This window comes from Geospiza fortis, unplaced genomic scaffold (genome assembly GCF_000277835.1).
Source record: "Geospiza fortis unplaced genomic scaffold, GeoFor_1.0 scaffold424, whole genome shotgun sequence".
NCBI lineage: Eukaryota > Metazoa > Chordata > Aves > Passeriformes > Thraupidae > Geospiza > Geospiza fortis.
Window position 1 is genome coordinate 4082083 of NW_005054354.1, and position 12479 is coordinate 4094561.

Genomic DNA, 12479 nt, shown 5'->3' on the forward strand with positions numbered 1-12479 from the left:
ACTTTTGTTTTTTCAGTTGTGGTTAGCCTTATTTGATGGGGCATGTGGATGTCTCTCAATAGAAAGCCTTTTTTGCTTCCTTCTTCCAGAAGGCTCAGCTCTCATTGGGTTAAATGTCATTGGAAAGACCCAACGGTGCCCCTGGGCCTCAGCTGCCACTACCTGGGTTTGAGTCTCCTGTAGGTCCTATGTCACACCTGCCTGACCTCTTCCTAGATGTACCCAGGACAGCTCAAGTGGCACCAGATGTCTATATTAAAGCAATAAAATTGACCCACAGAGACAATAAGTTTTCTGAACAGAAAGTGAGCTATAATTATTAGCTGCAGATCTTGCCACCAGAGTACTACTGAGTACAGAGAGATATACCTATCCCCCATACTCAGCTGTAATTTTTATGCTGTCTATACTCCCCCCAGTTAAATCAGCCTCTCTGCATCTGCATCTAACAAGTTCTCCTAACTTCCAATTGCTTCTGCAGTCCCATAATTGGACAGCTCTTGTCATAGGGTTTGCTGTGATCTAAGCTTTTTTTCAACTTGCTGAACTTCATCTTGATTTTTTAAAAAAAGTCTAATTCATTTGCATGTAGGAGACTAATTTATTTACATAACCCTACTTACAGTGTCTCTTTGAGACACAATAACAGACAAAATCTACTTTGTGAGTGAGTCCTCTATTACTCTGATAGCCAAAGAAGTGTGGGAAGTGCAGGGCTCCAGAGGCCAGAATAACCTTTGGTTTTGTTGAAGACAAAACAAGCAGTGCCTCTGAATAAACATTGAGAGCATCTTCAGTTTAAATCTCTGCTGTGATAAATTATTAGCAGATAGGTTTAAATTAACTATTGGTGTGGGGTGTCACCCTGATTTTTTAAGATTTTCTAAGCCTTCTGATGTTTACATTCTTGTAATGAACTTTCTCACACACTGTCTATAAATAACTTATTGTATTGCATTCTTTCATAGAGGAAGAGAAATTTGATAGACTGTTAGTTTGTCCAGTGTCATTGGAGAGGTGATACTTTCACTGTCATTTTTAGAAAACTATAAATGTTAGAGTCAGAAAATCAACTTCCCTTTTCTTCACCTTGAAAGCAGCAATGTGTGTGCTCGTGTTGTTTCATGTCCTATAGCAACAGTGGGTTTGTTTTTTTATTTTATTTGGGGCAAACTTAGAGAAACATGAACTGAAAAACTGCTTTACTCACTTATTGTGGAGCCAGACTCGGGCCTGTTGAGGGAGCTGATGATGACGAAGCCGAAGCCCTCGTTCTCCTTGCGGTGGATGACCACGTCGCTGCTCTGCAGGCTGTGCGACGCGCAGCCCTCGGGCGGCGTGGCCGTGCTGCTGGACACGGCGTGATTGCTGTTGGCATAGGTTGTGTAGTCACTTCTTGGAGAGCTGTGGTGCGTAGACACCGAGCCTGGGCTTCTGCCATTCTCTGGGCAAGGTTCTCCTGCAACATAAATCACACCAGTGTCACGGCCTGACTTGCTCGGTGGCTCTGTGACTTGCAGTACATTTGCTAATGCAATGTGAGTACAGCTGACTGTCTACAGAGCAGACTACCCCAAGTGTTAAACCAGGAGCTGTAATAGATGCAGAGAGACAGGAATCTACACAATTATGCAGAGCATTCAAGGGCAATCAGATAAAGCAAGCGTGAACACTGACTGCTACACTAGCTACAAGAGAGGAAAGTAAGAAACAGTGTCTATCTGGATTGCAAAACCATTACCAAGCACTATTCCCTTGTCTGCTGGTAGATCTGTCATCAAGAGGAAAATGTGACTGTCTAATCCAATAAAAAATTATTTGTGTTTGGATTACAAGAATTTAAGCAGGGAGCTAACAGAGTAATTAGGATTAGCTGCATAATGTTCTTCTTACAAGTTGATTAGCTGGTTCAAAAAATGTTCAAAGAGCAGAGCTGTTACACAATGCAAAATCATCGCAAGTAGTTTTTCTGTGGGTGTCATGGCAGAAGCAGTGGTCATTTAAAGGTTTGGAGATGCTCTTGTTTGGCAAGTTCAAAAGGGCATAAGTGAAAATGGAGTCCATGTACACTTGAGTATTGCTTTACAGTAACAAGAACAGGAAACAAGTTAAAATTTGTGGGATTACACATTTTTTAGTGTGAACATTTTGGCAATTGAAAACAGTAAATCTACACTTCCAGATGGGAACAAAAAGATTTATATTCTTTGCAGATCTAAGTTGTTTACACAAATCAGCATTTATTGACAGTTTTAATACAGAAATTTCAGATAAATGTAAGTATTATGTTTTCTGTTTGGAGCAACAAGAGTGGCAGAGTAATTTTACTGAACATGTGAGGAGCTCCCACATATACACATACATCCTAGGTAGAGAGTTTGCAAATTAGATCTTCAGTGTGTGTATATATTAATAAAATAAACAGCATTCAAGGACAAGCTGTTGTTTCCTCAGTCAGGTGTGTCCTTTAGTAGTCCTGCAACTATGAAATAAGGTAATTAGAGAGTATACAGAGGAAGAAAAACAAACAATTATTATACTCCTGAAAATCTCTAAGAGTTATTGAACCAAATCTGCAACTAAATGCCATAGTCAGCGACAAGAGGGTTCTCATTTTCTGGCTGTCATGTTTCAGAAGGCTGAATATTGTTTATGTCAGTATGGCTGCAACAGAAAAGAAATTCTCTTACCCTGTAGAATGACCAAGATCTGGCCTGGCCATGAAAGAATGCAATTGAATGCCATTAAATATGGGAAAAGAATAATAAAGGAGGAAAAGCTTAAATGGCTATTTGACTGTCAACTGTGCAATAGATACTCATCAGAAAAATTACATTTTGCTCCTGCCTGTGAAAAAATGGCATTTCAATCCAAAAATCATATTTTTCTAATGAAATTGTTTTCCAGATCTTGTGAATTGTGATTTTCTGTTCCAGATCTGGGTAAGTATATGTACAAAATGGTAATTCCAGGTGAGGGCTCAGATACGTATATCAGCTACAGACAGGTAAGGAAAACCCCAGATCCCTCTGTTGTCTACATTCATGCTAGTGAGAAATTCCCATGAAATCAATTGCCCTGATGTATCAGCATAGCATTTTTCAGTCACGCCCAACACCAGTTGTTTTAAATTCTTCCACAAAGCTTATGTTGTAACACACCACATTAAAACCCTGTTCAGCTCCTGAAATGCTCAAACATTAATGAGCTACACGCCACACTCCCTGGTGTGGCACTCCCAAGGCCCAAGAATAACTTCAGGTGTTTTACCAGCTTGCTTACTGTCCGCACAGGAGCCCAGAGTGTCTGGTAGAGCTTTAATATTTAAGGAGCAGCAGGGAAGGCCGGCACTGCTCAGTGCCAGCCCTGCCTGCGGTGCGTGCGGTGCTGGCGGCGAGGGCTCGGCGTCATTACCTTGGTTATTGGCCATTTTCCTCGCGCTGGGGGAGCTGCGAGGGGGCGTCGCACCAGGCGCGGGGGCACCTTTCTGGCTGGAGGACTCTGGAGTCAGTAACAGAAGAAAGTCAGTCCTGCAGGAGCACGGCTGGCAGGGAGCTGCGGTGCCGCAGTGGGAGGGGGACTGCGAAGACGAAGGTGAGTGGGAGGGCGGCTTTTTTGGCACAGGAGCGAAGGGGAACGGCGCAGGCAGTGACAGCGGATCTAGGGCACGGGCAGGCAGAAGACAGGACAGGCTGGGAATGTGGTTTTGCTCATTTCTGGTACCTCAGACAGGTGTACTCACCAAAAATGTTTTAAAAGATCTTAGATAGACTTCTTTCCTCAAGTAAGCAATGGTTGTAATGGAAGGTCATCAAATTCTCCCATTAAAGCTTTAATAGATGCTGCCACACACATTTTTCAAGGTTCTGATGTTTTTCAGCAATTGAGACTGAGTTAGTCTAAACATCTAATTTACTACACATACTTCGTAGTGGTTTAGGTTCATTTTCTGAATATGTCTGCTTGACAGAAGAATCCGGCCCTTGCGCCCTACAGAAGATTTTCAGCCAGCTTGCATTGTAGTTCAGTGGGGAATTCCAGATGACATCAGTGAGACCAGAAATGGGCTTTTAACACACATAAGAGTGAAATGAGCTCCTGCCCTAAAACAGTTAACAGTCTTTGAGCCTTTCTCTTATTGACATAGTCAGCTCAAATGGCTTTAACTTAGGTGAGTGTTTAGTCCCAAAAGTGGACAAAAGGAGACAACACAGACCAAGACAGCATGGAACAAACCCAGAGCACTTATGATCACCACACCAGGGTTGCCAGTATGTTTCCACTCAGTTGTTTTTGTCAGAGGAACAAAGGACACATATTTACAATAATTCATTCCTCAAAATGACACAAACATTCACTTTGATTTCCTCTATTATTTTATAACAGCACCGGTTTGTGCTGCCAGCGTTGGGATCTGTTTTTCCTTTCACCTTTCCCAGCCTTCACTCACCCGTGGGTAGCACCTTTCTCCTCACAGTAAGATTCACCTGCCCGTTTCGGGCGGCATTGTGCATCAGATCAATCACGTATCGGTGGGTTTTGCCGGCCACTGGAATCCCATCCACGTACACCAGCTCATCACCAGGGTGGAGACGGCCATCTCGGTCTGCTGAGCCCATGGCAATCACTGCTCCAATGAGAATCTAGGCAGCAAAGAAACAAAAATTGCACTGAGCCTCCAATTTAGTGACATGAATATTGCAGTGATTTTCTCTTTCTTGTGACATTAAGCTAGTGATTTAGCACGGGTGAAGAGCTCTGTGTGTCTCAAAGCTGTTCTTGTCCTCTTGTGGGTATGACTGAAGATGCTTCCTTGTCTTTGGTAAGAAGGTAAGGTGTTTCCTGTCACCATCATATCTTCTGAAAAATCCTCTTTGCCCAGAATGTCTCTCCTGGGAAGCTGAAAAGCCTCAGAGAAAAAGGAAAACAATATAATCTCATTTTCTTCTCCTGTGTTTTGCTGCTTTAGAATGTGGTTGGAGATTGTTTATTCAACAGGAGAATTGTTTTGACTTAATGACCAATCACAGTCAGGCTGTGTCGGACTCTGAAAAGAGAGTCATGGGTTTTTAGTTATTATCTTCTAGCCTTCTGTCTGCATCCTTTCTCTATTCTTTAGTATAGTTTTAGTATAGCATTCTTAATATAATATAATATAATATAATATAATATAACATCATAAAATAATAAATTTGCCTTCTAAGAACATAGAGTCAAATACATCAATTTCTCCTCCATCCAGGGGACCCCAAAAGTACCACAGTTTCCTACCTGCACAGGAGAGATACACCAGAGAATCCTACTCTGAGTTCTGCTTGATATGTTCAAATCAAGATAATCTGCCTCTGAGGAGTGTTGAGTTTCTATAGACTACATTATAACAAAGACTTAAAAAGATTAATTCCATGTAAGAATATTTTTATTTAAAATTATCAAGTCTGGTTATTTCTCATCAAAGGATTTTCACTGCTGTGTGATTTAAGCCCTTGGAGTCGTATACCTGAGGTCAGCAGTGGAAGTGACCCCACTACACAGAGCTGGCTTTGGGACTCTTTAGGGAAAAAGAAGTACTATATTAAATGTTATTACTCTTAATGAATGATTGTTCAGGCACTCCTTGGTTAAAATGGAAAAAAGAGGAAAAAATGTCAGCTTGTTCTGGGCAGATGTTGTTTTCCCAAATCGATATTTAAATGTAGTTTGTATGGGACATATAAACTAGTAAAAAATCTGTCCAAAACCTTGTAATGACTTTCTCCACCTTCTATGCAGATAATTTCACATCTTCTTTCTCAGAAGAAGATGTATATATTTTCCCCGTGGAATAACTGGTAGAACAGTTGAGATTGATTCAAACAAAACCTGCTTTCTTTGAAAGAATATTAAAGCATTCACAGAGCGTGTTTCAAATTTTCTGTTCTCTTTTTCAGTCTGAGAGTGAGCATAAAATGATGGATATGACATGCCATGTGACAATCTGCTTTTAATAATAAAAGATAAAAGCTATGAAGCATTGCTTTTCATGATGAATTGCAAAGGCTAGATGTGGTAATCACACAGGTGGGCCTGTCGTTTTTTGTGGTCTTAGCTGCAGAGTTGCAAGTATCTCAGCATAGTGTCTAAATGAAATCCCCTGTGGAGCCTGGAGAATTTTCCCCAGTTTTTCACCTCCCTTTGGCTTACTTTTGCTTTCAAAACTTAGCAAAGAGAGAACATGATGCAGCTTTTTCCTGCTTTCTGGTGTTCCTGGGATCCTGTTAAGCAGTGCCAGGCTGAGTGGCCAGAGAGGCTGTTTCAGGTTCTCCATTCTGTTCTTCAAATGGTGAAAAAGTATACCTTAAATCTTTGGAAAATACTTTGTGCAAAATTCAACCATGAAATATGAATTTATGCTCCTTTATCAGACAGAAGAAAAGTTCTCCAAGGCTACTTTTAGCTAGATATCCACAAAGTATTCTCAAAACATTTGAAAATTAGGCATCTCACATGAGTAAGAATTTCTTCCTAGTTATTTTGAGAAGAGATGGATTATAACCGCTACAGTTTGGGAGATTGTAGGGATTGGCTTCCTCCTTTGTTGAACATTTGCAGTTTTTTCATAATTTTCTGGCAAAATATTAAACAATTTGAGCATCTTTAACCTTTGTAAAAACAAAATGCAGATCATAGCATGGTAGGTCATCGGTATACAAAGCAAACTAGAAAAACTCTTTCTAGATCCTGACTAGGTAATTATTGCTGATATTTCACATGTCCACCATGTAATGTGATTGTGTTACTCATCTCAGTGTTGGATTCCTAACATAAGCATAGAGTCATACCTTAAACACTTCAGCTAGGTGTGTTTGTCAAGATGATGGCCACTATATCTATTATTTGGGATATTATTTGGGATAACTTTTTCATTTTCTGTGTCTGAATTTGTCTCTTATGCATTATCTGCTCTTGTTTCATGGCTGAGAAGCTGCCATAATAGTTGTCAATTCTACATGTAAAGCACAAACTGGAAAAATACATATCAGGATTATATTACCTCTCAAATGCAGTTCCATACTCGCATGAGATGGCTTTGAATGCGTGATGAGAAGGATGATGGCAGGTAAGTAATAAAGACTGTGTTGTAGAGAAAAAAGAAAAGTTTCTCCTATTGTTTGAGATTAAACAGGACAAATTGTGGGATTAGGATGATTGTGGCAGAGTCTAATCTGAAATTAAAGCTGATGTTTATTAATTTATACAGGTTAATCTGCTTTGATACTGACTTTCTTTGTGATTCTTGGTAATTATCTGAATTTGTATTTTAGTTTTTCTGAACATAATACAGTAGCATCACAGACATATAGCAAAATTTATGTATATACACATAAAGGGTGATTCACCTAATATTAAGTGTCAGTGATGGCTAAATCCAAGCTAATCACCTGAACTCTGTCTGATCACTGTTAAAATACGACTTCCCAAGGCATGGCCTTATCTTAACATTTTGCTCTATGTCTTAGAAATGTAGAAAGACACTGAGAATATATCTCGGCACTGACTATAAAAAGAATACAACATATATCTTGTGGACATTTTTGAGAAAAATCACAGTTTGTCCATGTTGAAAAGGTAAAGCTGTTAGAGAAATTATGTATATGTTCCTGTGATTCTGAGTTTGAGCTGCACAAATATATGCAAAATACATCTCCCCTTTGGGACAGCAATTTGCAACTTCAGTAAAGTTCCAATTTATGTGGTTTGGCAACCTTTCAGTAATATTATAATTCACCATAACAGAGATTATCTCTAAATCTTCAAGTTACTGGGAGATGTGATAAATAGCTGTTGTAGTGCAATATTACAAGATTTGAGAGCACAACTCACAGTCTTGATATTTGAAATTTCTCAGTAAATTTAAGTATTTCCTTTCAAAAGTATTTTTACGCTCACAAATATGGAAAGTGGAGTAGTACAGCAGCATTTTCTCCTTCTAAGGTGCCAAGTATCTGATATAACTAGAAGGCAACTAAGCTACAGTCCCTCTATAGTGTTGGTATTATCCTTCTAAAATAGTGTTATTTGGATTCTGCTTCTTTGAAAAAGTTATTGCCTTATGCTGAAGAATCCATATTTCTTTTTAGATATCAAACCACAAAGACAAAAGCTTCCTTTTGTTCCGTGTTACCTGACGGCACAGCAGGAGAGCTGAAATAAAAATTTCAAAGCGTCTCAGTTCTTGTTTCATGGGAAAGGCAGGGGTTTGGAGAACAGGCAAAAACTGCTTCTGCTTTTCTGGAGTGAAAGGAATGGGAGGCTGCAGGTGGGCTGTCCATGGGGGGCAGGGAAGCAGTGGAGGAGAGAGAACAGAGTTAAAAAGTCTTGTACTTTGAATACGAAATAGAGGGACACTAAAAAGAGTACATCTGTTGTGTTTATTGGTGTTAAATCTGAGCAGTGAAAACAAGATGGACAACTGCGAGGGAGTGAGAATTGAAAACCTCAGCACTGCAGCACTTAATTCTAAGAAGGTTCTTTTTGCCTTGCACAATCCTCAGCTTCGAGTTGGGCTCTTCCTAACTCCTGGGGACTTTGAGAAATGTTTGCAAAGACACGTAAAGCCGATTGGATTGATACGTCTTGGGGAAAAATGCTTTTGTATGTGCAAACCATGGAACAGAGATAGCAACCTTGAGGCTAAAGGCAGGCTGAGAGCAATTGTTCAACAGGACAGTGAAATGTGTTAGAGGGTGGTTCACAGAGGGCAGTGTTTTTGGCCCTGCTTTCCAAAAATAGCAAGGTGCTTATCTCTGCCCTTGATATCCAGCTATGGCTCTTTGACTTCAGACAGTAAAGTCAGGTCAGTCCTTTGCTGAAGAGACACTAGAAAGACCTGATTCTCTGTATTACTTCAGTGCACAATGCATGTAGCTGCAGGGCAAAAAGCTTGCTTCAAAATTTCTTTTCTACTGGACTGCTGAGCAGACTGAGAGACTCAAGTCTCTCACAACTCTGGCATGTATTATGGATATGAACTACCAGAATATCAGATATTCTACATGAGTTTTCTCTTAGTCCTTTGGGTTGACATAATTCAGTTTTATATAAATAATAATCTTTTAGATAAGGCATTTGAGCTGCACTTTCCCCCATGAGATTGTCATAAACCTCCAACAAGCAGAGCCAGTCAGACGCCTAGTCCGTGACTGCTTAATTATCTATTTGTAATGAAAAAACACTAAAGGAGACACCAAGAGAGCCTATCACAAAATACTGGGCAGCCCTGTAGCCAGGGACACTTTCCTGGGAGATAGGAAATGCCATTAGACATTACTATCCAGAGCAGATAGAAGGAGATTTCCAAATCTTCCTAGAACATAGAATGGTTTGTGTTGGAAAGGACATTAAAAATCCTCTAACTCCAATCTCCCTGCCATGCTATGGGCAGGGACATCTTCCACTACACCTTGTTGCTCAAAGTTCCAGCCAGCCTGGTCTTAAAGGTAATGCCTTTCTAGTGCCATTTCCTAACAATCTAAAAAGATAAAATGGGACATTTCCACTAACACCTCAGAGATTTCCTTTTTGGCCTCACCCAGTATGTGTGCTTTGAGAACTTATACTGGCTGGCCTGTCCAGAAGGGACAGGAAAAATGCTCAGTTGGAGAATGTGCAGATGATGGCTCAGTGGCCTCATTTTATGTGCACTGGGACATGTTCCACAGAAGGAAGTTACATATCAGAGGGGGCTCAGGCACACTGCAAGTGTAGAGGATGAAGCAGTGTTCTCTTGGAGTCTTTCTGAGCAGCTATACTTTACATTTGAAAAACCATTGAAAACACTTATTCTAAACTAGACTGAATTTCAAACAGCACTTGAAGCATCTTTTTTAGAATACACTGCATTCTTTTCTTATTATGGGAGATATCAGTAAACTGTTAAGATTTTTCAGTACTTTGACAGATGTTGACAATTTTAAAATATAAGAGCTTCTTTGTTTTTCAAAGCCATGTGCTGGTTAACCTTACGACTTGAATGAAAAATATACTATTCTGTATTAAATTGAATATGGAATGTATAAATTATTGACTAGGGAATACGCAAATCTAATAATTAATTATACATTATCTCAGAAATGTAGTAACACAAGATTCAGACTGCTTAAAATTGTGACAGTAAAGCACTATCATTATTGACTTTAGTCCTAGCTGTCAGATTATAGTTACACCATTGAGTTTTTTCTGAGAGTGGTAATTCTGCCTGCTCTCAAAATTATAGCATTTAGATAGATCAGTAACTTATAAAAATATTTATACATTTGTGGTATGTCACGCACACTTGACCCTTATTTTCTGGGCTTCTACACTGTTTCTTTTAAATATTGTGCATAAGATTTATTTTATATTATATTTTATTAGCAAACTATCTATGTTCATTTTGTTACCTGTTATTTGGTTACAGGGGTGCCTCCCTCCTAATGGTACAAAGCTATCATTTTTATGCCTGTTGCCTCACATGATGTTGTCATTTAACCTGGAACACTGACTATCACTTTGTGGTAAGGTCTTCTGTTTCTGGAAATTAACTGCATTGTTGACTGTGTCTTTTAACCACACACATACATTTTGCATACGAGTTGTCTACTCTACAACAACATATGGATGGTCTTACAGAATTGGATTTTTGGAACCTTCTGCTTGATTTTGAAAAGTCCAGATTAAGAGATGCCAGGTCACACTCTGCAGTAATGGGATGAGTGATGCTCTGTTTCCACCTTAATGCCTTCTTATTCTAACTTAATTCTCAGATGTGAAAAACCTGAGAGTTCTGGGTTTTTATATAGATGAATAAAAGTAATTTTACTTGCAGCCTTAACATGGTGTTCATTTGGGTTCAGTTATGTAGTAATATTTTCTGACCTTTACACAGATTATAGAATGTGGAAGGAAAAGGGAAATCAAGAAGAAATAACTCACAGGCTGCCCAGGCTCATCTCCTCCCAGGATCCTGAAGCCAAACCCAGACTCCATTCTCCGAAGGTGAACATCCAGCTCCTTGTAATCGGGACCTGGTTTAAAGAGAAATCCCATTGAGCAAAGCATTTTGCTCTTATCTTGAGAATTTGCACCAACCCCTCCCACCTTGTGTTCATTGCACATGACTAATGGCATCCTGGTTGGAGCTGGTGGAAACAAATGGGCACAGACAAGGAGGAGAATTGAAAATGTAGATGTCTCTTGGAGGGTGGTTATATTCAGTAGAATAAACTAAGTCAAACTAGAATACATTCACAGAAGACCAGTATGGAAAAGTCTGTCCAAAATAGAGGTTAAAAATGTGTCTTCTTTCTAAAACTGACTGTATAATGGACTGCTGCTCATCCACCTCCGGTCTTTAATTTGTCTTTTCCCTGCAGTTCATTAAATCCTACAAAGAATAAACTGAAATGGGAGACAGAGATACATCAGTCCAACTCACAAAACATGAAAATCATTACAGGTCATTTAAGTTCCAAACACACACATATATATATATATATATATATGTGTCTTTTTATGTAATGAAGCTTTTAAGTATTCCACTTCCAGGTAGTACCCTCAATAAGGAGTTTTGATGAAAATTATCATTATAAACATCTCAGTCTCAGAGTTTAAATTGAAAGCTAACATCATTAACTTGAACTCCTTAATGCTACTCAATTAAAGTCTCAACAGCTTTGTGAATCAATAAGGTTGCATTTCCATATGTCTGCCTAACCTGTCTTTAGACATATATTATGTCCTGTAATATATCAGTTGAGGAATATAGAGTCTTTTAAAAGTCAGTTTCTTATAAAATTGTCTTTAGCTTCACTTGAAAGAACACAGTGTTCTGGGATAATAATAATAATAATAGTATCAAATATTATAAATTGAAACTGTAAGCATTTAGAGGACTAAGAAGTTGCCTGTTGTCTGTTGTGACTATTGCTATCTGCATGCTCAGAGATGCTTTAGTTCATCACCTAAAACAGTGATTGACAGGAATGGTCTTTCCTATGGATTGCACTCTGGTCTATACATTGTGACACAAAAGCTTTTGGTCGGTGTTAGCTTGTTGCTGACCCCAACAGAAAAAAGGGATGACAAAGTTTATTTCAGCAAACTGCTCATAAGTGTCTCCAGTTGTGCCTTGTTCCCTCAGGATGGGAGGGATTACAGGTGGCTGAAATACTTCAGCAGCTCTCACTTACAGATCTCCCCTCAGAACCATCAGTGGACACCTCATAAATGGTGGAATTTGGCACATGCCAGGTGTAGTCTGGGATTAAAGCCTGATTAGTTTCAGTCAGGTATTATTGCAAAGACAGATGTAGAAAGACATGCACTGGCTCTATACTATGACTGTGCAATAAAAAATCCCCTGTAAACAATGGCATAGTGCATTATTTCAACAATCTGTATTGGTGAAAGTGAGCCTGAATCACAAATATTTCAATTGGTAAAATAAAAGTATTACCTTT

At 39.2% G+C, this 12479-nt stretch overlaps 1 protein-coding gene across 2 annotated transcripts in view; it reads right to left on the reverse strand.

The window, feature by feature from the left end:
• Nucleotides 1–12479, reverse strand: part of MAGI2 (membrane associated guanylate kinase, WW and PDZ domain containing 2) — a 703939-nt gene that overhangs the window by 64855 nt on the left and 626605 nt on the right. For both annotated transcript variants that reach the window (XM_014308028.2, XM_005423532.3), the window contains 3 exons: nt 10954–11045; nt 4451–4643; nt 1211–1459 (listed from right to left, as the gene is read on the reverse strand). In XM_014308028.2, coding sequence (XP_014163503.1) covers nt 1211–1459; nt 4451–4643; nt 10954–11045 — 534 coding nt within the window. The remainder of the gene's footprint in view (nt 1–1210; nt 1460–4450; nt 4644–10953; nt 11046–12479) is intronic.